Source organism: Eleutherodactylus coqui, chromosome 2 (genome assembly GCF_035609145.1).
Source record: "Eleutherodactylus coqui strain aEleCoq1 chromosome 2, aEleCoq1.hap1, whole genome shotgun sequence".
Lineage (NCBI taxonomy): Eukaryota > Metazoa > Chordata > Amphibia > Anura > Eleutherodactylidae > Eleutherodactylus > Eleutherodactylus coqui.
In genome coordinates, this window is record NC_089838.1 from 131,744,361 (window position 1) to 131,770,225 (window position 25,865).

At 48.1% G+C, this 25,865-nt stretch overlaps 2 protein-coding genes across 6 annotated transcripts in view; one reads left to right on the forward strand and one right to left on the reverse strand.

Annotated features, from left to right (window-relative positions):
* Positions 1-4,398, reverse strand: part of FGD6 (FYVE, RhoGEF and PH domain containing 6) — an 87,407-nt gene extending 83,009 nt beyond the window's left edge. For all 3 annotated transcript variants that reach the window (XM_066591542.1, XM_066591541.1, XM_066591543.1), the window contains exon 1: positions 4,247-4,398. In XM_066591542.1, the coding sequence (XP_066447639.1) occupies positions 4,247-4,256 (10 nt within the window). In that variant the 5' untranslated portion in view covers positions 4,257-4,398. The remainder of the gene's footprint in view (positions 1-4,246) is intronic.
* Positions 4,399-11,082: 6,684 nt separating this feature from the next.
* Positions 11,083-25,865, forward strand: part of VEZT (vezatin, adherens junctions transmembrane protein) — a 52,204-nt gene continuing 37,421 nt past the window's right edge. For 2 of the 3 annotated variants that reach the window (XM_066591544.1, XM_066591545.1), the window contains exons 1-2: positions 11,083-11,173; positions 19,538-19,666. In XM_066591544.1, the coding sequence (XP_066447641.1) occupies positions 11,138-11,173; positions 19,538-19,666 (165 nt within the window). In that variant the 5' untranslated portion in view covers positions 11,083-11,137. The remainder of the gene's footprint in view (positions 11,174-19,537; positions 19,667-25,865) is intronic. The other variant, XM_066591546.1, reaches the window with a different exon arrangement.

Consider the following 25,865-nt stretch of genomic DNA (forward strand, 5'->3'; position numbering starts at 1 on the left):
ACAGGGTACTAGAGCCTCCATGTCCATCCGTATTACATCTTGTATCCAAGCTAGAGGAGGTACAACCAGGTGCTAGAGCCTCCATGTCCATCCGTATTACATCTTGTATCCAAGCTAGAGGAGGTACAACAGGGTACTAGAGCCTCCATGTCCATCCGTATTACATCTTGTATCCAAGCTAGAGGAGGTACAACAGGGTACTAGAGCCTCCATGTCCATCCGTATTACATCTTGTATCCAAGCTAGAGGAGGTACAACAGGGCACTAGAGCCTCCATCTCCATCCGTATTACATCTTGTATCCAAGCTAGAGGAGGTACAACAGGGTACTAGAGCCTCCATGTCCATCCGTATTACATCTTGTATCCAAGCTAGAGGAGGTACAACAGGGTACTAGAGCCTCCATGTCCATCCATATTACATCTTGTATCCAAGCTAGAGGAGGTACAACAGAGTACTAGAGCCTCCATGCCCGCCCGTATCACAGCTTGTATCCAAGCTAGAGGAGGTACAACAGGGTACTAGCGCCTCCATGCGCGCCCATATTACATCTTGTATCCAATCTAGAGGGGGTACAACAGGGTAGTAGAGCCTCCATACCCGCCTGTATCACATCTTGTATCCAATCTAGAGGCGGTACAACAGGGTACTAGAGCCTCCATTCAAGGGGTCAGTTTTCAGCAATAAATTACCCTTTTGCTCTCCCCTTGTATTCCCTTACTTATATCAACCTTACAATCACACAAAGAAAGTTTAATTTGATTCCGACAACTCCTTCTAGCGGAGGGATTTTTTTTTCCGTCGAGAGTATAACCCTGCCCCATGACTTGTACGACACAGAATGTTGTCAGAGTGCTGGTCATGTGACCTAGAAGTCAGAAGAAAAGTGCAGAATACACAGCCTGGAAAAGACAAGATACAGAACTGGAGTCTTCACAACAGATGTCAGTGATGGGCTGCCTGTCCACAGGCATTGCGAAACCCCACGGAGGAGCCGCCCGGGAGCAGAAGCCGGCAGATGGATCTCCTTGGTGAGCTATGGAAAGCGTTCACTGCATTCCCCACGGCCGAATTATCGCCGCGGGGATCGCAGTGAAAATTTGCCCGTGGTATGGAGAGCTAAATCCTTTAGCTCCTTCATGGCCAAGGGTGTAAAGTCAATGGAAGGTGCATGGAGATTGCAGTATTTAAATCAGAGGTGTCAAACTCATTTTCACCGAGGGCCACATCAGACTTATGGCTGCCTTCAAAAGGCCACCTGTAGTTGTAAGACTCAAAATGCCGATTTATACTGTACGCCTTTACTACCAACACTGCCTCATAACACAACAGATATATTGTTTTCTTCTCCTTGAAGCACAAACGTATTCACTTTCCCATCTTTCATTAAATCGCCTTCCTTCTACATCAATTTTACTCTTGTTGGACATTTTGGGATTCAGATTGTTCCACCAGATATGTTGTGGTGCACCACCTAAGTAAAAGGCCAAGATGTCCTTTAGGACCAGGTTAGATAAGTCAGTCCCTACCACCTCTTTAGTACTGAGCTGTGTCCCAAATAATGCCTCCCTTGGTGCCCTGCATTGTAAGTGTTGGTTGGGGAAAAGCGTAGATGGATTGGGTGGGGGTGAGCAAGTAGCCCCCCATTAGGTTATCGTTCCCTATGAAATAAAGCCTCATGTGGTGCAGAGTGTTAAATGCAGTGTGAACCCAAGACCTGAAGGTTGTGGGTTCAATCCCCACGTTTAGATATCCGGCTCAAAATTGCCTTCCATCCTTCCGAGATCGGTAAAATGAGTCCCCAGCTTGCTGGGGGGTAAAGTTGACCAGGGAAGGCGATGGCAAACCACCCCGCAAAAACAGTCTGCCAAAACGTCACAATGTGACGTCACCCTAGGAGTCGGTCATGACTCGGTGCTTGCACCAGGGAACTTTACCTATGAAGCAGCATAGAGATTTTCTGTGTAATAATGCTTCTTTATAGAAAGCCTAGTGCAGCCAACATGTGTGCTAAATTCCCAAATTACCTAAAATGAAAATATAATGGCACTCCGGTGCGTTGATAATAGCAGTAATCCACTTCTACGCTTTTCTTTTGCGTCTCAGAGAAAGTAGGAGGAGATGCGAGGTAGACTGTCGCGGTGCGCAGGGACTCATTAAACTTGGAAGTCCTGCTTTTTACATGCAGTGGATCTCAAGGGCCACATAAAATGAGGTGGAGGACCACATTCGGCCCGGAGGACTTATGTTTGGCATGGGTGATCTAAACTATTAAACAGCTGCAGATGTTACTGGCTTGCCATGGCATCCCAGGACCTAAGGGTGCTCTCCGACACAATGAGCACCGACTTGCAGCTGCAATTCCACCCAGTTGCGGCCATTAATGAGAGTATGATCTTGCTGATAAGGTTGGCAAAATTGTCTCCCATTGGCAGCTGGGTGGAATCGCAGCCACAAGTCAGGACCAGTATAATACACTGCAATACAGAACTATTTCAGTACATTGTGTAAGCAATTAGGTGATCACAAGTTTAAGTGCCCTAGGGGGTCTAAAAAAATATGGAAAAATATAATTTTACGAGCACCGTTACCCCCAGAAAATTTGGGGGAAAAAAAGAAGTTACAGGTCTCACAATATTTTGACAAAAAAAAGTATTTTAAAGAAAAGGTTTTTCTGAGATTCTTTATATGAAAGATCTTTCACACAAGAGCTCATTTATATAGGCCAAGTTTCATCCTGCTATAACAAGTGACAAAGGCAAACAGGTTGATTGGCGCTTGTTTATGGCAAATGATCATTTGCACTGGGATAGATGTGTGGGGATGAATGATTGCTAGAGGGGTTGTCCGTGACTTTGGCCATTTTTTCTATTGATCACCTATCCTCACAATCTGCCACACAAGATCCCCACAATCAGCTAATTCTTGATGCCACTTCCAGCTTGGACAGCGCAGGAAGCTGAACACATTGACAGCAGCGAGGAATCAGAGCCAGTGATCAGCTGATCGGTGGAGATCTTCAGTGGTAGACCCTGCATATCATGAGGATAGGTCATCAATAGAAAAAGAAGCCCAAAGTCCTGAGCAACCACTTTAATATAATTGTTCGTCCAGATACATCTATCATTGATCAGTGATTTCCACACAGAAAATCCGCTAGTGCTTATAGTAAAAGCCATGTGAATGAGACTAACAAATCTCACACCCATAGTGTGTAAAACGCATGTATAATCTGCAGCGGAATGGACATGCAGTATGGTTTTTAAATCCATAGCATGTCAATCTATGTTGCAGATTTTAAAAGCGGGGTATGTTCACACTGAGAATTCTGCCTGAAAACCTGTGCCAAAATCTGTGGCTTTTTGATGCTTGTCACTTCTTGATGCAGAAAGGCAATTTTGCATATCGGAATTCCGCATGTGTATTTTTCCCATTGACTGGACAAATGCCATGTACCGCCAAAAGGTTCAGATTCTCCCATGGTTTTTCAGGCATAATTTGCCATGGAAATTCCACAGCAAATTCTGCCGTGTGAACATACCTCAAAATCTGCAAACTACACGTGGATTTCGATGCGGATAGGGATCGAATTGTGCTGCGGATTGTCTGCTATATGTGAATGCTGCAGCAGCCTGATGTATTCACACCATGAACAAGTGGTTTAATTCGGTTGTGGCGATTTCTGTTAATCACTGGGTGACACAGAAGGAGAAAAATAATTAAACTTTCCAGTTTGTGTTTAGGAAGAACATAATCCACCAATGTTTGCTGTCAGTGAATATAAGCATTCTGATTTGCATAGAGATTTTGCTACAACTGCATCCAGTGTCCACATCCTGGCTATTGTAGCCCGACTGATGAGTACATTGTATCACCCTATCAGCGCAGGAGAGATAGCGGAGCTCACAGAGGGCTGATTACATACAATAGGAGCAACCCCCCAGCTGTATAGTCAGTTCTCATCCACCACCCACTCCCTGACAACACATACATCTTGCAGAAGGTGCGATCTGGAAAGTCACACAACTCCTGGCCATCCTGGACACCTAGTTGTGCTGAAGTTCTGTCCCTTGTGTGCAGTGACCTCCGCGCTCCTCTGCGCCCCCGTGGACTGCATGGAGGTAACACAACCTACAGGACAGAGCGGTGATTCCCGCACACCAAGCTGTAACCTCGTTGTATCTCCCGAGCAGCAGCGGTAACCCCTTCCCAGACCCCGGAGCGCACGTCCCCAGCGCGGGACTCACCAGAACTCATGTTCTTCCATGGAGTGTCACTTTTAATCCAGAACACCGTGTGGTCCGGCCATAACTCCAGGGGGCTCGGGGCAGCTAACTCCGCGGTGCCCGCTGTCCGGACAAGGGGCCGCCTGCTGGAGCAGGAGATGCTGCTTCTTCCCACTATGGTGAGGAGGGAGGAGGAGGGGAGGGCCGGAGCACGTCACGGGCAAACACCGCTCCACCTTCCACTCCTACTTCTAGGCATGGGGGTTCTGGCTCTGTTTGGTGATCCGGAGCATTGTCTCAGCTCTCCAAAGAGTCGGCTCTTCATTTAATCCTAATGCTGTTCTGCTGCACGACCCCCAAACCGGCCCTTCCGGCCAGGACCCCTGACCCCTGCCAGTACAGACCCTCCGGGCAAAACCCCTGCCAGTACGGACCGTCCTGGCAGGACCACTGACCCCTCCTAGTATGGACCCTCCAGCAAGACCCCTGACCCCTCTCAGTATGGACCCTCCGGGCAAGACCTTTGGTCCCTGCCAGTACGGACTCTCTAGGTTGGACCCTTGCCAGTATAAACCCTCTAGGCAAGACCCCTGCCAGTATGAGCCCTCTGGGCAGGACCCCTCCAAGTATGGACCCTCCAGGCAAGACACCTGCCAGTACCGACTCCCCGGGCAAGACCCCTAACCACGCCAGTACCTGGAGGGCCCCTGCTAGTACGAACCCTCCAGGCAGGACTCCTAACCCCTTCCCATATGGACCCTCCAGGCAGGACTCCTGCCCCTTGCCAGTACGGATCCTCCGGGCAGGACTCCTGCCCCTTGCCAGTACGGATCCTCCGGGCAGGACTCCTGCCCCTTGCCAGCGCGGATCCTCCGGGCAGGACTCCTGCCCCTTGCCAGCGCGGATCCTCCGGGCAGGACTCCTGCCCCTTGCCAGTACGGATCCTCCGGGCAGGACTCCTGCCCCTTGCCAGCGCGGATCCTCCGGGCAGGACTCCTGCCCCTTGCCAGTACGGATCCTCCGGGCAGGACTCCTGCCCCTTGCCAGCGCGGATCATCCGGGCAGGACTCCTGCCCCTTGCCAGCGCGGATCATCCGGGCAGGACTCCTGCCCCTTGCCAGCGCGGATCATCCGGGCAGGACTCCAGCCCCTTGCCAGCACGGATCCTCCGGGCAGGACTCCAGCCCCTTGCCAGCACGGATCCTCCGGGCAGGACTCCTGCCCCTTGCCAGCACGGATCCTCCGGGCAGGACTCCTGCCCCTTGCCAGTACGGATCCTCCGGGCAGGACTCCTGTCCCTTGCCAGTAAGGATCCTCCGGGCAGGACTCCTGTCCCTTGCCAGTAAGGATCCTCCGGGCAGGACTCCTGTCCCTTGCCAGTAAGGATCCTCCGGGCAGGACTCCTGTCCCTTGCCAGTAAGGATCCTTCAGGCAGGATCCCTGACCCCTGCCAGTACGGACCCTCCGGGCAGAACCCCTGACCCCTCCAAGTATGGACCCTCCAGGCAAGACAACTGCCAGTAGCGACTCCCCGGGCAAGACCCCTAACCACGCCAGTACCTGGAGGGCCCCTGCTAGTACGAACCCTCCAGGCAGGACTCCTAACCCCTTCCCGTATGGACCCTCCAGGCAGGACTCCTGCCCCTTGCCAGTACGGATCCTCCGGGCAGGACTCCTGCCCCTTGCCAGTACGGATCCTCCGGGCAGGACTCGTGCCCCTTGCCAGTACGGATCCTCCGGGCAGGACTCCTGCCCCTTGCCAGTACGGATCATCCGGGCAGGAAGGACTCCTGCCCCTTGCCAGTGCAAATCATCCGGGCAGGACTCCTGCCCCTTGCCAGTGCGGATCATCCGGGCAGGACTCCTGCCCCTTGCCAGTGCGGATCATCCGGGCAGGACTCCTGCCCCTTGCCAGTGCGGATCATCCGGGCAGGACTCCTGCCCCTTGCCAGTGCGGATCATCCGGGCAGGACTCCTGCCCCTTGCCAGTACGGATCCTCCGGGCAGGACTCCTGCCCCTTGCCAGTACGGATCCTCCGGGCAGGACTCCTGCCCCTTGCCAGTACGGATCCTCCGGGCAGGACTCCTGCCCCTTGCCAGTACGGATCCTCCGGGCAGGACTCCTGCCCCTTGCCAGTACGGATCCTCCGGGCAGGACTCCTGCCCCTTGCCAGTACGGATCCTCCGGGCAGGACTCCTGCCCCTTGCCAGTACGGATCCTCCGGGCAGGACTCCTGCCCCTTGCCAGTACGGATCCTCCGGGCAGGACTCCTGCCCCTTGCCAGTAAGGATCCTTCGGGCAGGACCCCTGCCAGTACGGATCATCCGGGCAGGCCCCTGACCCCTGCCAGTACGGGCCCTCCGAACAGGACCCTCCGGGCAGGACCCCTGCCAGTGCTGACCCTCCAGGCAGGACCCCTGCCAGTGCGGACCCACCGGGCAGGTCCCCTGTCAGTGCGGACCCACCGGGCAGGTCCCCTGCCAGTGCGGACACACCGGGCAGGTCCCCTCATCCCTTATAGTATGGACCCTCCGGGCAGGACTCCTGGGCCCTGCCAGTATGGACCCTCCAGGCAATACTCCTGGCCCCTGCAAGGGACTCCTGGCAAGTGTGGACCCTCAGGGCAGGACTGCTGGCCCCTGCCAGTATGGACCCTTGGTGCAGGACTCCTGGCCCCAGCCAGTATGGACCCTCTGGGCAGAACTCCTGGCCCCTGCCAGTATGGACCCTCCGGGCAGGACTCCTGGCCCCTGCCAGTGTGGACCCTCCGAGCAGGACACCTGGCCCCTGCCAGTGTGGACCCTCCGAGCAGGACACCTGGCCCCTGCCAGTGTGGACCCTCCGAGCAGGACCCCTGGCCCCTGCCAGTGTGGACCCTCCGAGCAGGACCCCTGGCCCCTGCCAGTGTGGACCCTCCGAGCAGGACCCCTGGCCCCTGCCAGTGTGGACCCTCCGAGCAGGACCCCTGGCCCCTGCCAGTGTGGACCCTCCGAGCAGGACCCCTGGCCCCTGCCAGTGTGGACCCTCCGAGCAGGACCCCTGGCCCCTGCCAGTGTGGACCCTCCGAGCAGGACCCCTGGCCCCTGCCAGTGTGGACCCTCCGGGCAGGACCCCTGGCCCCTGCCAGTGTGGACCCTCCGAGCAGGACCCCTGGCCCCTGCCAGTGTGGACCCTCCGAGCAGGACTCCTGGCCCCTGCCAGTGTGGACCCTCCGAGCAGGACTCCTGGCCCCTGCCAGTGTGGACCCTCCGAGCAGGACTCCTGGCCCCTGCCAGTGTGGACCCTCCGAGCAGGACTCCTGGCCCCTGCCAGTGTGGACCCTCCGAGCAGGACTCCTGGCCCCTGCCAGTGTGGACCCTCCGAGCAGGACTCGTGGCCCCTGCCAGTGTGGACCCTCCGAGCAGGACTCGTGGCCCCTGCCAGTACGGACCCTCCGAGCAGGACTCCTGGCCCCTGCCAGTACGGACCCTCCGAGCAGGACTCCTGGCCCCTGCCAGTACGGACCCTCCGAGCAGGACTCCTGGCCCCTGCCAGTACGGACCCTCCGAGCAGGACTCCTGGCCCCTGCCAGTACGGACCCTCCGAGCAGGACTCCTGGCCCCTGCCAGTATGGACCCTGCAGGCAGGACCTCTGCCTGTACAGACCCTCCAGGCAGGACTTCTGACCTTGCTCATTCACACGAGCGAGAATCTCGAATCAGTTCTGTGCATAGCGTCATGCACAAAATTTGCACGAATATGAACTCCATGCTTTTGAATGAAATTATTCACATGAGCAATTTTTTTCTTTTTCCTTCACAGCGCTGCTGCGAGGTTAAAAATTGCTGCATGTACTATTTTTTTCATGTTCCTTTGTAACACATCGTCCATTGTTTTCAATGGGTTAGTCAAACACATCACATTCCTCCAACACGCGTGATACAAGCGTTATGACAAAAATCGCAAGTTCGTGTGTTGCGATGCGATAAAACGAAGGCTCCATATGGAAACGTGTGATAAAAAAGAACAAAACGCAGAAAGATAGGACATACCACAATTTTTTTTCCACGCAGCTTGGCATGAGTGAAAACATTGCAAATGTAAAGGAAACCATTGGGTTTCATAATTCTGTGCTTTCACACGCTCTCGCATCGTGCAAAAATCACGTGATTTTATCGCCCCTCACAGCTGAACAAATCCACTGCAGATTTGAGTCGTTGCAGATCTTCACGTCCCCATCATGCTATATTTGTTGCGAAAAATTCACTGCAGAGTTCATTCATTTCAAAAATCTGCGGATAAATCGGCAACAAAATCGTGTGGATTTCACTGTGTATGTTTCGTGTAGAAGTACAGTGGATATTTCCGCTGCGTGTAGAACTAGTCTGAATTGACAGGCTGTGGATTTGGGGCACATTCACACCTGCACCCAGACGTCAGGTCTATCCCCCTTGTTCAGCTAAACAATGACTATACCTCAACCACCGTATCCGCCACGTCGGAACCAAATGTCGCCACACAAGCCCCATTGACTTTTATGGGGTCTGTTTGGCTTTCAACATTCCAACCAGCACTCTCACAGATGTGGGGATTTTATGCCAGATCTGCACCAGAGAACCTCCAGTGCAGTGGTGAACACACTCTTAGGCCTCATGTCCACGGCTAAAATGTGATTTAAAATCCGCAACGTTTTTCCCGCAGCGTGATCCGCGCCCCATAGGGATGCATTGGACACCCGCAGGTAGTTAAATACCTGCGGATGTCATTTTCCCCTGAGGCGCGGATTGTGTGTGCAGGAAAACACCGCGGCATGCTCCATTTTTAGTGCGGGACTCCCGCAGCCTTCTATTGAAGCCTATGGAAGCTATCCGGATCCGCGGCACACCCGCACCTTAATTTCTGCTCTCCAGCGCGGGAGAGCAGGATTTTTTTTAAAAAATGGAGTGCCCGGCCGAAGAAAGAAGATCCGGCCGCGACGGAGGGAAGATCCGCAGTGTCCGGAGACAGGTAAATTTAATCTTTTTAGCCTCATGTCCGCAGGAAAGGAGGGACCCGCTGCGGGATTCTGTATGAAGAATCCGCGGCGGGCCTGATTTTCCCCGTGGACATGAGGCCTTAGGCTGGGGTTTTGGAGAGGTTTCGTCGTCAGCATTCCGCTGCGGCTTTCTCTCCCCATAGAGAGGCCGCTGCGGAAAAGAGAATTGACAGGCTGCGGAATTGAATTCCGCATCACATGCTAGTTTTTGTGCAGCTTGGTCACAACGTGTGGACGAGATTTTTGCAAAATCTCCACTTTGCTGGCTAATCCCAGTTTTAGGAGCCGTGGGCGGAATTGCCGTGCGGACTTTCCGCACAGAAATTCCGCGGCAAATTCTCCCCGTGTGAAACCAGCCTTAAAATCCACTGCGCATGTCAATATGGTTGTGGATTTTTTTTTGCACCACACAGATAAGATTTGTTTCATAGAAACAATTTTTTATATTTGGTCAGCGGTTTTGGGACTGCGAAAGGCCCAATGTCCACGGACAAATTTGATTTGCAAAATCCATGCAGGGCACCCGCAAATCAAGCCACCCATAGATAATCATGGGCGTCCGCAAATGGATTCAAGCATGCAAATTTGTTTTACGGACCTTTTTGTCCAGAAAACAAATCGCAGCATGCTCCATTTTTGTATGCTTCCCACAGGAACAGCTTTCATTAAAGTCAATGGAAGCTGTCCAATCCGCGGCCCGCCCGCAGCTGTCACTGCGGATGTGCCGCAGGAAAGCAGGAGATTTAAGAAAAAAACTGTACTTCGCATGCGGATCAAAAAGTGCCAAATTCATTAAGACATGTGGGTACTTTGATAGGACCGCGATCTCTAGTGGTGGGCGGCACCCGTACATGGGGTAGGTAAATACCTCTACAGCTGGTAAGGCTAACTTCACACGGGTAAGCGTGATATTGGACTGTGAATCATGGCCCGATATTCCGCTCGCCAACATGTGATATCCCCACGGATGTGAGGCGGTTTTATGTCAAAACCGCCTCACATCCCTTCAGGAAAGTAGTGATTTTCTGTCGCGGCTGACATCCACGTTGATGGATCGCAGACTTTCTCCCATTATTTTCACATGGTGTGATGCCGCGCTCCAAGATAGGACGTACCGCAATTTGTATGAGCCGCAAACCTCGCCTACATGTATGACCCCATTCAAAAGAATGAGGTTCATATTCATGCGAGATTTGTGTGCCTTGTAACACATAAATCTCACGCGACTTTCTCGTCCGTGTGAAGCCAACCAAAGGGGGGGGGTTTCACACGAGCGATAAAATCGTGCGATGCGAGTAAAAAAGCAGAATTATGAGACCAATGATTTACAATGGTTTCCTTCACATTATCAATGTTTTCACTGATGTAATGTTGCAAGAAAAAAAAATTGCGGTCACAGTGACTGCACTGGTATAACATTCTGCAGGGTGCGCCACGGAAAAGCTGCCCGGCAACACACTCTTATGAAAACTGTCTATAAGAAAATCAGCCTTTGTCACCCACAGCAACCAATCACAGCTCAGCTTTCATTTCTTATACTGCTGAGGTAAAATGAAGGCTGCGCTGTGATTGGTTGCTATGGGTAACAAAGCTTTTGATATAGACAGTAGCACATTGTCCACAAGACATACAGCTCCCTCGGACTGTTCGGGTACATTGTGACTTCTGACTACATTAGCTTCCGCTGGAGCAGCACAATAGACCCATCACACCCCTCACTGCTTTTCCAGTGTAAAGCGACTGACACTCCACTAAGCGGCCTGAAGCAAGAAGCTGCGTGGATCTCTGGGAAATGTAGTTCTACGGAGCACGCTGCGCGTAGTATCTCCTCCAATGACATCACTCGCTAAGGACTCAGTTTCCCAGAGTGCCGCGCTGTGTGGCATGGCGGACAGCAATGACTGCGGAGTTTGATGAAGAAGTGGTGTTTGAGGTGGGTGACAATAGCCTCTTCGTGGTCAGTAGTGTGGGGAATAGGTGTGCCCGGGTCACTGCGCCCCGCAGCGCCATGCCTGAGTATTACACCGTGGGGCAGCGCTGGGACTGGTTCTTGTGGTCTGCATGACAGGGGGTGATCTTTGTCGAGCCGCTTGCATACAAGGTGTACCCATGAGTGTATATACCCCGTGTACCCACGGACGGCACCTCCCTTATTAGATCCGTATGTTCCCCTGTCCTCAGTATTCTAGCTAGTGCTGCGCCTCATAGCCCGGGATGGAGCTGCAGAGACCGGACAGCCTGCTAGGCGGACGGGGCTCAGAGGGACGTTAGGGGAAAGTTCGAATGATACAATTTACATTCTTTGTCAAAAAAAAAATCTTGCACCTTAGAAGTTGTTTTCCTGCAAAACTCATCATGCAGCTATGTGCCAGGCAGATATGACCATGATGAGAGTGGTGATTGGATGAACCGTCTTGGTGCCGGAGGACCTAAAAGTGGTTCATCTGCTGGCCCTATAAAAGGCTCCCGGAGACTACTTGCAGGACATCCTGCAGCCACATGTGTTCCTCTCATGGGGGCTTCTGTGAGGCAGCAGGATAATGGTCGGCCGCACACACAAGGGGGTCGCAGGGATGTCCCCACAACTTTGTCACACTGTGGCTGCCCGCTCACCAGACTTATCACTAATGGAACATGTATGGGACCAGCACGATCTAGAGGCTCAGTTACAGCAAATGTGGAGCAATATGCCACAGATACCATACAGAACCTGTATATATCCATGCCCACCATATTGCATCCTATCGCCAAGCTAGAGGTTGTACAACAGGGTACTAGAGCCTTCATGCCTGCCCGTATCACATCTTGTATCCAAGCTAGAGGCGGCCCAACAGGGTACTAGAGCATCCATGCCCCGCATATCACATCTTACATCCAAGCTAGAGGCGATACAACAGGGTACTAGAGCCTCCATGCCCGCCCGTATCACATCTTGTATCCAAGCTAGAGGAGGTACAACAGGGTACTAGAGCCTCCATGCCCGCCCGTATCACATCTTGTATCCAAGCTAGAGGCGGTACAACAGGGTACTAGAGCCTCCATGCCCGCCCGTATCACATCTTGTATCCAAGCTAGAGGCGGTACAACAGGGTACTAGAGCCTCCATGCCTGCCCGTAACACATCTTGTATCCAAGCTAGAGGTGGTCCAACAGGGTATTAGAGCCTCCATGCCCACCTGTCTGGTCTCCTACACACTTTTTTCAATGAGAAAATACCTTTAAATTAATTTCAGGTTCCAAACTGGATCCCTGACTTTATTCAGACCCCAAATCAGTAAAAAAAAAAAGTGATTCTCTGTCTACAGACCAGACTTGCATATATAATTTTATATAGTTCTGTTGGGTGGCAAGCTTTCCAATGGCTGGACTCCTGCAATGCAGCGGACCTGTTAGTTTTTTCTATGTAAGATTACTGTACATGCTCCAGTCACTCCTGCAGACAGAGAGTACAGCTCTGAGGCCCGCAGAGCTGCCAGTAGGACCCTGGGCTATCCACCAGAACAGGAGCCACTCTTCATTCTGGGCTGTAGAGGAGGCTCCCTGCTCTATGAGGTCCGTCTGCCCCGATAGTCAATATTTATTGTTGGAAGACCAGTATATTTGTATACAACCATCCCCTCCCCATATATTGTTTCCAAATTCCTTGACCTTTTTTGCCTATTAGCATACCGATGGTGCAGGGCTCCACATGGACTATTTCTAGCACCAAGCAGTAGTAGACAGCAGAGTTTAGGAATGGCAGATCATTTCCATGTCATTTTCATCCTTCTGGCATCTGTCGGTGCGGAGGCCGGCTCATGAAAATAACTGCTGGAAATGCAAAGTCACAGTCATCACCTGCATTAATAACTTCATAGTTTGTTAATTCGGCCTCTTCAGTAAGCAGAAAAAACCGTCCGCCCCTTCTACACGAGCGAGTGACCTCACCGCTAGTTCCTTCACAATGGTTCGCGCTCTTGCAGGATGTTTAGACAGGCAGATCATCGTTGAGAATCAGTCAGTTTGAGCAGGGATTGTTTATACGTAACGAGAAGTCAGCGAGCCGGCGATGGTTCTTGTGCAGGCTGAAACTGAGCGAACAAAAAGTCCATAAGGGCTCGCGTTTAGACGTAATGATGATCGGGCACTTTCGTGTATTTGAGCGACAATCGTTATGTGTAGATAGGCCTTTAGATGTTCGAGTGAGCGGAGCTCTAGTGTCAATGTTCCTCTCTAAAGGCCCATTTAGACAGGACGAGTGTCAGGCAAACGATGACCGACACCCGTCCCCACACATACTCGCTCTCGTGCTGCTGCACGGGAGCTAGTATCGCTGGCTCTCAGTGGGGAGGCTGCAGGAGATTTCTCTCCTCACTCCCCCGCCCCTCTCCATTGACATAACATAGCGGCAGTTCAGTACTGAACGGCTGCTATTTATGTTGAGCGATCAGCGATCTGCTCATCGTCCATCGTTTATGCTGCATAAACGATGGACGATGAGTAGATTGCTGATCGCTCAATGTAAACAGCAGCTGTTCAGTATTGAATGGCCACTATGTTAACTCAATAGAGAGAGGCGGTGGGAGTGAGGAGAAGCGGAAGAAAAATCGCATCATGCTCCATTTTACCACGAGATCTGTGCGGACGGCGTCCATTGGTGTCCATGGAGACGTCTAACCCACAGCCCATGTGCAATTAACATTGCGTATGGGTTGCAGGTACCCGAGTCATTGCTAAGTGACTGCATGAGAAACACAAAACAATAAAAAAAAACAAAACTGTACTGTGCATGACCACCTGCGAGCCTCTGCGGTCATACGCAATGCAATCAAGTGAGATACGCAGGGTCACCGGCCAGCTCACAGGGAATGAAAGGGACTGAACGATCAGTGTTTATACCGAATGATCAGCGAACGAGCCAACAATGATTTTCATGCTTGCATGAAATGAACGATAATCGATAAGTGAGCAAATTATTATTCATCGTCCAATCGTGCGCAGTGTTTACACTGACCGATTATTCTTCACATTTGAACGATCCAGCGAATTTTTTTTTATTTTTATTATTACTCTATTCCCTAAATTAATTTATTTTTAATGATGACCATTCCACATAAAAGCACCTTGAGAGGTGATAACATGAAGAAAAGTTTTGGTGCGAGTTTTAAAGCAGCCTTTCTGCTGCGGAAATCTCGCAGAATTTTTTTTGCGGTCCGGCTGTGTACATTCTGCAAGACCGGTCCTGTGGGGACCAGCCTGAAGCTGCAGGGTTTGGTTGCATAGCATCTAATTTAAAGGGGTTGTCCCGCGAAAGCAAGTGGGGGTATACACTTCTGTATGGCCATATTAATGCACTTTGTAATATACATCGTGCATTAATTATGAACCATACAGAAGTTATTCACTTACCTGCTCCGTTGCTAGCGTCCCCGTCGCCATGGAGCCGTCTAATTTCAGCGTCTAATCTCCCGATTAGACGCGCTTGCGCAGTCCGGTCTTCTCCTTTCTGAATGGGGCCGCTCGTGCCGGAGAGCTGCTCCTCGTAGCTCCGCCCCGTCACGTGTGCCGATTCCAGCCAATCAGGAGGCTGGAATCGGCAATGGAACGCACAGAGCCCACGGTGCACCATGGGAGAAGACCTGCGGTCCACCGTGGGTGAAGATCCCGGCGGCCATCTTCGCAAGGTAAGTAAGAAGTCACCGGAGCGCGGGGATTCGGGTAAGTACTATCCGTTTTTTTTTTTAAACCCCTGCATCGGGTTTGTCTCGCGCCGAACGGGGGGGCTATTGAAAAAAAAAAAAAAAACCCCGTTTCGGCGCGGGACAACCCCTTTAATCATCCAATTAATATTTGGAATTATCTGAATCATTGCTATCTACACGGACTTTTACCTATTGGAGAAACTCCTATTGTCTGAATTACTGAAATGTGAGTAGCGTTCTGAGCCCCGTTATTGGCAGCAGCCCCTGTGAGGTCCTGTAAACCGGGCGGGACCGGAGCAGGGGACCAAGGGGGCTCTTGAAAGCCATCTCCAGACATCTACCCATATTGATTACATCTGCACTGGGAATTCCGCTTTCCTGCTACATTCGGGGAGCGGGAAAGGGGAACCCTCATGGCCCAACGGCTCCGTCTCTGGACGGAACCCAACAGTTCTGGGTGGATTCCATGGACTATAATGGAGCTGCCTGGCTTTTGGGTAAAAAAAAAAAAAAAAGCGCCCAAATTTAAAATTTTCTATGCTATTAAATGGGCACAAATCACTTGATACATTCTCCCCATATTATTTAATTAACCCCTAATTGACAAGTGCCCTAAATGTCAATAAGTCATCGCATAGAAAAATATTACAAAATAAAAAAATAAAAATAAAAAAAGGAAATGGTATCACCATGTCTATAAGAGTGGATTAAGACGACCGTATATCGGCTCGGTTTTCACGCCGAGCCGATATACGGTGTCCTCATCTGCAGGGGGGGGGGGGAGATGGAAGAGCCAGGAGCAGTAACTGAGCTCCCGCCCCCTCTCTGCTTCCTCTCCACCCCTTCTCCCCCCCTCTGCACTATTTGCAATGAAAGGAGGCGGGACGGGGGTGGGGCTAAAGTCTGAGAAATAGCCCTGCCCCGCCTCTCCCCATTGCAAATAGTGCAGAGGGGCAGAGAGGGGGCGGGAGCTCAGAGCACTGCTCCCAGCTCTACCAGCGACCCCACCCCCTGCAGAGAGAGACGACGTATATCGGCTGGGCGTGAATACCCGGCCGATATACGTTCGTGTGAATCCAGCCTAAAAGTCCAGTTTACTAAAATATTACATTATTGATCTTTGTAGGGAAAGTCGGAATTCTGGCACTTTTTTTTTTGTCACCCTGTTTTCAAGAAAAAACTTTTGAGAGTACGTTCGCATTTGGTGGATTGTGGTGTAAATCCACACCAAAACCTGTATCAATACCCACATCATTGGTGCGGATTGTGACGTGGATCCGCAGCAGACTTCATCCCTTTAATTGAAAGAGTGAAATCTGCTGCCGATCTGTCAGTGTGCGGATTTTGAGTTGAGTTTCGCTGCACATCCACACCTAAATGTAAAGTGGTAACAATAGAAGCCCCTAGCTCGCACCACAACAAACAAGCCCTCACACCTGCCCATTGAAGGAAGAATAAAAGTTATGGGTCTCAAAATATGGGGACAACACCAGTTGTTTTTAAAGTAGTAAAACGTTAAACTTTATAGATTTGGTATATTGCTGTAATCATACTGACCCACATAATACCACACCATGAACACTGTAAAAACATCCCCCCCCCCCCCAAAAAAAAAATTTGTGAAATTACATTCTTTTTCCATTTCACTTCACTGAGAAATATTTAAAAAGTTGCCCAGTATATTAAATGATACCTTTAAAAAAAAAAAATACAACTCGTCCTGCAAAAAAAAAAAACCCGCTCTCACGTGACTATAAAAAAAAGTTACAATCTCTTTTCATTTTTTTACAAGTGGGAATGGAAAAATGGGGGGGGGGGGGAGGTTGCAGCAAGAAGGGGTTAAAAAAGTTATTTTTTTTAAACATGTAAACAATAATGTAACCTTGTTTATTGTAACAAGGAGCTTCTTGCTCACCAGACGTGCACATGACAAGTTCATAGAGCCTGCTGCATGCGCTCTGCAACCAGAACCAAGTCTCTACTTGCTTCGGGACATTTACCGCTAGTGGAAGTGGCGTTTACTGCCAAGGAATGCGCCCTGTCTGGTGATTAATGGATGAGACTGTAACATAAGCCCATGATGTTCTCCTCAAGGATATTGCGTTCTGGCTAAGGTGCAGCAACGTCTTACCTGTGTGAGTCAGATTGTTTCCTAGAACATAAAGGGTGACGGGCCGTAAACTTCAGGGTGCAGACTGCTGATTCTGGAGGCGGCCGGACTGCAAGGGAAACAGGAGACAAAGCAAACATTGTGTCTTTGTCTACATCACAAATTGAGTTGAAACTTGTTACAGCCAAGTCCTGGAAATAGATGCGCATCAGAACAATTAAGGATTTATACCTAAAAGTACCTAGGTCTAAGATCTTGGAACAAACAGCTTCATGGAGATCTATCATGTTGGTTCTGGTCATTAGGCCAATGATAGGATCGGGATTTCTGGCCATAGTGTGAACTTTTAAGGGTGCCTTCACACAGGCTGTAAATGCTGCGGAACTTCCTGTGTATGAAGCGTCTTTCATATGGCCGAGATTCTTGCGCGAGTTCAACCTAAGTCAGTACCTTGCATGTCCTAACTTTTCATATTCTTCGGAACGCATCGTCCATTGTTTACAATGGGTCAGTAAAACATCACATGTCGTGCGATGCACGGTTTCCCATTGAAAACAATGGATAACAATTGCCAATACTGTAACGTGCGCTGGTCGATCGCTACTTCACATCAGCAATGGGAGGCATCAGGAGAAAAACTACTCGCATCCGTGTAAAACTGCACGTTGGTGAATGTAATATCAGGCTGATTCTCTCGGCCTGATTTCTCGCTCGAAAAAGCCTGATAATTAGAAAATCTCATCCATGTGAAGCGCAAACTTCGGTGTGGAATCCACAGCGCAATTGAAATATACTGTGGATTCTAAATCTGCAACGTGTCGGTTTATCCTGCAGATTTTGACAGCGGATTTCATCCTTTTTGTAATGCAGAGGTTGAAACCTGCAATAATCTGTATTAAAATCTGGGACAAAATCCGCACTATTGGGGATTAGCTGCGTATTTACTGACCGTTTTTTTTCTGCTGAGAAAAGTCTGCAGCCAATATGTCCCGTTTGAAGGCACCCTTTAAAAGTGAGCCTCAAGGCTGCAGCTCATCTGCCCCCCATGCTCGAACATCCCGGCAAACTGGTGGGCGCTTGCGTTTAGGTTGCATTGTAAAGCATTAGGGAGAGCGCACAGACGCCCAAATCCCTGATGAGACATGAGGTGAGTTGCAGACTGCTTCACATTTGTGAAAGTTGCTGATTAAAGTTTCCAACGCAGATGAAAATAAATAACGAGTTTGGCTGTTTTTCTACTGCATCTTGCAGTGAGCGACTGAGGTTTGTGATTTCCCAATAGACTCCTCCGACATATGTCTGACAGATTCTGCTGTATCAGCGGATCTTATCAAGTTGTAGAACTTGTCAATGTAAACTAGTCTTGGTTATTTGACATAAAATCTTTATGACCCTCTGTAGGAGTGACTCATTCGGATGTTTTTTTTGTGTTGTACTTTTTTCAAATAAAGCATAACCCCGTAGGTGTAACCTCTAAAGGTCATTGCTGGAAATGGAAAAATAGGTAATTAGGTCTCCATCTTTTAAATGGATTCCTCCCACTGTCAGCTCTGGCACTGCAGGCCCGGCCAGGTGCTCCATGACTTTCATTGTTGGAAGTAATGAACTCTTCTTCACATTTTACTTTCCAGTAAAAAAAAATAAAAAAATTATTTTATATTCTTTCTAAAGTGCAGCGTGCCGCAGTCTTGCATGCAAAGTCACTTTGACTTCTTTATTGGTAACATTAAAAGTTGCATTTTGATCCCAATTCTACACACCAAAAAGGCAGTTTAAGTGTAAATGGGTGCCTTAAAAATCGTACATATAGTAGATTTTATGGCACATTTTCTAAATGGCATTTATCAACTATTTCCCTCTTTGCAGGCTGTGTTTCTAATTTCCATTTCTCTCTGAGCTGGTAGTGGGAGACTAGCAGCTATGATATCTTCTATTCATTGCACTTGCAGAAAAGAGCAGATTCTGTCTCTTAACTTCCTGTAGATGCGCAGAGAAATAACAGCATAATGGAGGACAGTGTACAGCTGTACTAAGCAGTGCAGAAGTGATATTAACTGTTGTAACACAGTAAATCACTTACTATCAGTAACTGCCACATCTGTGTGATTTTGTAGCAGCCGTGTCCTCCTCCCTGACCTCTCCATAGATTTATATGGGAACACAAGACTGTACCCACCTCAACTTCCTATAATATGTCTCTGTTACTAGAGACGGACCTAGTTTGACAACAAGCAGTAGATAGCAAATTTAGAAAAAAAGGAGGCCCCCTAGTGGTCACTTTAGAGTGAATTTTCAGCACAAAAGCATTATTTTAGATAAATGAGGAGATTGGAACTTTTGCTAGTTATCCCACTGGCCATCACATAGGGGTGTCAAGGTGCTATGGCCATTTAAGTGCTGGCTTTTTTTCTGGTGCTCTCTTCCTCACCAACACTGCTGCATATGGACTGTCTATATTCGCTGTCTTTGAGAATGATGACCCTTCATACTGTTTTGTGCTTTCCAGAATTCACCACTCTACCAGTACCTGCAGGATTTGGGGCACACAGACTTTGAAATATGTCCGGTGATCTCAGAAGAGGAAGAGAGCCTACAAGAGAATGGACGTCAAGGACAGGCTCACAAAACTCCAAAGGTGGGTACGATTAACCATTTCCAATCCAATTTTGGATTCAGGGTTTCCTAAAAGGCTTTCTTTTTTTGCTTATATACAACGGTGCCATCTGCTGGCTAAAGCCAGTGTGTGTGCACCAGAGAGGCTCCGACAGTGACTGGCAATAGACGGTAAGAATACCTTATCGGATGTCTTCTGACATTGTAGCTGTACAAGCTTCAATCAGAATGTAGGAAGATGTCAGACAGTGGATTGGAAAGGGTTAAAGGATGATGTAAGGACTGAACATCCCATGACAACCTCGTTTTTTGGGGGGGGGTTTGTGTTTTTTTTTTACTTTTATGACCAAGAAATAAGACTGGTAATAAAAGTTAGTTAGTGTCCGATCTTTCTGACTCTCATTGCTACAAACAAACAGACTCCTCAAGTTACCTTTCACAGCTGGAGAGTATGAGAAATCTACTTTGTGTTAATGAGGCTATAGAAGCAGTAGCACAGAGGAATAACCATCACAAACGTTAAAGCAAGCCCAACCTTTCAGATGGCTTTTTTGAATGATCTGCCATGTGTCTGTGTATGAGCAATAACACTGTTTCTGCTCATTATATGGCTTGTATCCTGTATTTTTTCTTTTTTACATTTTCCCTCTGCCGGCTGAAAATTTCTAGTTTTCAGTTCTCTCTTAGCTGGTGGATGGAGACTAGGAGTTATGATGTTTTCTATATACTGTGCACATGACGAAAACAGAAGATTCACCTTCCCAATATTCTATAACACACACAAAAATAGCAGCATCATGTAGGACTCTGAAAAGAAGTACTGAGCAGTGGAGAGGTGATTTCAGTATATGTAGGTTAGTAACCACTCACAGTTAGCTCCTGCAGCCACATCTGTATGTAAGTGTCTGCTTCTGTCTCACCCTTCTCCTTCTCCTCTTTACTCCATAGACTTCTATGAGCAACATGAGGCATCACCGTCCTCCGCAAGCATTTTTTTCTGTGTGGGGATGCAGCCTCAGAAAATTCAATTTTTGGTCTTTTTAACCCCTTAATGCAGAATCACATATGTGTAATAATTCTGCAGGATACACTTTCCCTAGAGTGCTGTACGGGTAGATCATCTCTGATTCTGTGAGCACAAAAAACATAAGACAGTACACTATATTTAAAAAATATATACTTATATATACAATGTAAAAGTCCCCAAAACAGACTTTAAAAAGTTGCAAAAAGTATAATCGAGATAAAAAAGGCACACCACAATAAAAAAATACTTTATTTTTGTTAACTGTTTTGTCTCATCAACATATAGGCATGTATTTTATTTTACTTCCACACGCTTGTCTTCATCTGTACAACAGTTATGCAAAAACAAAGAAAAGTTGTGGAATTGCTTTTTATGCATTCCCACATTCTAAAAATATGTAAATGATATGCTACCATATGTTTTCCCAAAACTGATACTGAAAAAAAGTTGTCCTGTTACAAAGCCCTCAGCAGTAACCTCTTATAGCCATGATTGGCTGCAGCAATCACATGTGAAACAATTTTAAGTAGTGGGAAAATGCTTTTAAATAGTATTCTTAATGATAAAAAAAAGGTTATGGCTAGCCAATGCGAAGAGGCAAAAATGGAAAGATTCTCTTGGTCCTTAAGGACAAAAGTGATTGGTTTTATAAGGGGTTTAATTGTACCTGAGTTGGCAATAAGTTTTCTAAAATATACCAGGTTCGCTTTACCCTCTCTTTTGATGCTATTTGCACCGTTTCATGTTTGTAAGTTCTGAATTTGAGGTGGTCTTCCCAATCTTTCTGCTGCCTTTGCTCTTTGCAGTCCACTCTCAAGAAGGCGGTGTGTAGCAAGCCTGGCATTCTGCCAGTAGTTCACTGTCCTGACTTCCTTCCCCTTTCCCATTTGCGCTGTCTGTGGTTCAGTCAGCAGGGGGCTGTATTTGAATGTCTGCCCCTCTGCTCCGCCAGGACGAGGTGTTCAGACACATTCTGGCCAAATGGTTAGAAAAACCCACTATAATGAGAGCCAGAGCCTGTGGAGATTTATTATAGTCCCTGCAGATCTATCAAACTGCAGCCTATCAGAGCTCACTCACAGATCCGTATTTTATGTGTATTTTATTCGCAGCTAATACGGCCATCATAAACCTTATAGATTTGCATTGGGGTATGCAAACATGTGTTTTTCATTTGCATGAAAAAAATAGCAGCGTGTCCTAATGACCCAAATCGCCCTTGCAAGTCTGTGGGTGTGTTTTTAAAAATATGCAATGAATACGCATGATACATAGAGAAAATATATACACGGGAGAAATATATTGGTCCTTATGCACGTAAAAAAACACAGCAAGGACAAATATGCAGTGAATGCGAACAGCTTTGGTCTGTGAAAATGCTGTATATTTCACAGGCTAAAACTTCTTACGCCCTTGTCAGCTTGCCCTCCGTTCAGGGGAGCTGCCTGTAAAGATATCTCCTTCCCCTGTTGCTTTGAAAAAAAACCCTGTGTCCTGGGTACTACAGAAGCTCTGAACCTAACAACAGATAGTGGATTGCAGAAAAGCTGGAAGGGAGACCCCTAGTGGCAGCCGCTGCAAATGTGCTTTACAGGGGTAAAGCAACAGAATTTTGAATGCAAGCGTTTTACAGAAATGATAAGATCAACACAAGCTAGTAGAGGAGCAGAAGTTGTCTGAAAAGCTAGTAACGGCATACGCGAGACTTCGCAGCGCTGCATGCACGTCACAGGAGGCGAGGGGCGAACATTTACATGCCGTATGGGAGAGTTTCAAACTGGAACTACTCAGGTGTACTTATATCAACAGGCCAATGAAACCTATTGTAGGGAAGAGGTAAGAAGTGCTGACGGGTGCCCTTGAAGTTTAGTTTTATGGGTTTCAGTTTATGATGTGTTATCGTTTTGTGGCGGCTATTTTTGGTGGCTGACAAAGCGCTCTACAGATACTGCATGTGTAGTTTTCATGCGGTCTGTTTATATATCAGAGTTTTGAACATGTTTTTAAGATTTTTGAAAAGTAGTAAATTCTTCAAAACCATGTGAAAACAGAAATGGAATTCTGTAGTGACCAAATATGTTCTAAAGGGGTTTTCAGGACTGAAACAGCGGTGACCTATCTGTAGGACAGCAGCATATAGGGCTCCGTACTGTGGCACACGGAGTGCCTAGGGTCCCTGAGTGCAGAGCCACAGGGTTCTGTTTGTATGGGCAGCGTTACTCCTCTGCACTGTGGAAAACCTCAGCTGTAATCTAATTTGTACAACATGGGTGTGGAGCATGCTGGTAGAGTTATTGTACACGATGTGTGATACTCTCGGGGGTTCCATGACCACTGCTGAAAACAGCGCTGTGACGGAATCCCCAAATGGCAACAAAAAGGAACCATTCACTTCTGTTGTGAAACGGACACTTCTGTGGTGTACATTTTGCAAGGTTCCCATTTGTTTCTGCTTTAAGGCCAGGCTCACATGGATGGATTTGGATTGCAGAGTCCGTGATGGCCGTCCACGCGGGATATCCGCGGTAAAACGCGGGCATTGAAAGGCATATGTTTTGGCTTTCTTGTTCACACTCGTGGATGCGAATTCTGGAGCGGAAGAAAAATCGCAGCATGGTCTATTTTGCACCGGAATCTACAAAGCCGGCCTCCATTGATATCAATAGAGGCCGCCCGACCCGCAGCCCATATGGAATTAATGCTCCCAAGTAACGCGGAAACAAATGGAAGCTTTATAAAACAGACACCAAATAGGTGTCCATTTCACAATAGTGAATTGCTCCATTTGTTTCCATATGCGGATTCCATCACAGCGCACTTTTCAGCAGCTGTCATGGAACCCCCGAGCCTATCACACAGCATGTACAATAAAGCCGTGTGAATGCCCCCCGAAGGAGCGCTCACGCTGTGTTGTCTGTATGCGGTAAACATATGCTTTTATACCGTAAAGTATAAAAACGTACACAACAGAAAAGTGTAAGAACATACGGTAAGCAAAAGTATACCTCATTTGCAGTACACGTTTCCATTAAAAACATATCTGTTAATGAATGTATAAGTTGTTTTAAAAATGTATGTTTTGGTTTTTTTTGTTTTTTTATGAAGAAAAGAAGAATCTTGGAAAATGTAAAGTTGTTCGTCTCGTTTTTTGATCTTTCACTGTCTGTGTTTTTTAGACGTATACGTTTTCTAGAGGGAGAAATGTATTGTGCAGTACAGCACAATGCCGTACAATACGCCGGGCTATAGAAAAACATAGTAAAAAAGAACTTATACAAAATGTGTGTTTTTTGCGGTGCTTAATACCGTAGTCAACCAGCGTCGGAGTACTGCAAAATAAACGAATTTAAGCACAAACCTCTGGAACGTAGACTAAGGCTGGGTTCAAACGGGAAGGATTTGCTGCGGAGCAGAGGAAAACTAAGCTGTGAGTCCGCCTCCTACTGAGACATGGACTGCAGTGTCAATATACAGTGATATGCAGAAGCTGCAGAAGACAAACAGACAGAATGGCGCCAGAGTTGTACGCAGCTCGTAGCGCTCATGTAAATACAGCATTAGTGAAATAAAATTGCTCCCCAAAGGTGTCCATGATTTAAATCTCCTGTTGACTTTGTCCCAGTATATACAGCAAAGCTGGCAAGTGAGCTACAGAGCAGGAAGTGTTTATAACAATGTTTATAATGAAAACCTGATTTAAATAATGTATATAATTTCATGTTGTTATCATCCTGATTCCCTATTTGTTAGTTTTTCAGAGTTTTTCACTTTCAGCACATTGGAGTTGGGCACAAATTCTAGGTTTGTGTGAGCTGGGGTGAGTTTACTTTGCTGACCCCTATATTACAGATCAGGGCTTCTCAATCTATTCCTCCTGGATCCTCACCAGAGGTCTAATTATATGTTAAAATTTTGCAAGGAGTACTTAATTTATTTTAATAATCCCCCCCCCCCCCCCCAAATCCAGTCTAACATTATGATAAGCACAAGTAGTTAATCATTTTCCTAAATTAGATACTATTGTAACTGGGAAAACACAAGTAGAGCAGCAGCAGAGATCAGCATTTGAATTAATTCCATCCAAGCTGCCTCGCCAGCTGTGCCTATGGCTGCCGACTGGAGGCTTCAGCAGCGGGGTTCGCCTCGCAGTGAGAAGCTTTGATTCCAACCAAGAGGCTGAGTTGTCACTTTACAGCATCCTGGCGATAGATAAAAGAGCTGGGCAGACATGGGCTATCCAGATATTATGCATCCTACCTCCATCGTTGATCTCCTTAAACCACCTTAAGGCCTCCTTCACACGGGCGACATGGCATTGCCGCGAGAAAATAGCAGCAATATCGCATCACTGGTCCGTGTGATATCACTGCGTCTTCTCACGGCAATACCACGATTTTGTACCATCACGTGCAAGAAATTTCTGGGGGGCTTAAAATATAAGCTCTACCCCGAAAATAAGTTGTAGCTGAAGAAAAAGAACAGAAAATAAGTATATATCGCCTTCTCCCACACTGTCCGTGGCGCCGCCGCAGCTTCTCCCCGGGTCCCGGCACTGTCTCTCTGCATCATCTTCTGGCCGGGGATTAAAAAATCTCCGCCTCCTGGAAGTGCTCGCTTTGATTGGCTGACGCTTAGAAAATCACAACCAGCACTCGATCAATGCCTGTGATTGGTTCATTCTCAGCCATTCATCGAGCACTGGCTATGATTGGCTAAGCGTCAGCCAATCACAGCCAGCGCTTCCAGGAGGCGGGGATTTTTCAATCCCCGGCCAGAAGATAAAGAACAGAAACAGTTCCGGGGACCCGGGGAGAAGCTGCTGCATCGGAGAGTGCTTCTTAGGGGATGTATGTGGGTTTTTTTTTTTCCTGCAACTAGTGCTTAGATTAGTCTTTGACAGTAGGATTTCCTACTGTCAAAGTTGCATCACACCGCACGAAAATCGCATATTCCTGGGATGCAGCAGAGAGCAAGGCTCCATAGGGAAGCATGGATTACAAAAGTTTGTGATCAGAAACGCTCTTTTCTTCTTAGGGAGAGCAACTATATACTATAAACTAAGTGAGGAGACTCAAATGGCCACGCACGCTCCTCTGGGTAATATGCAAATAAGGGAGATGGAATAAATCCTCCACAGTGCCACCTAGTGAAAGGCAACATTCCTTCGAGTCAAAGTCAGACCTTTTATACAAGC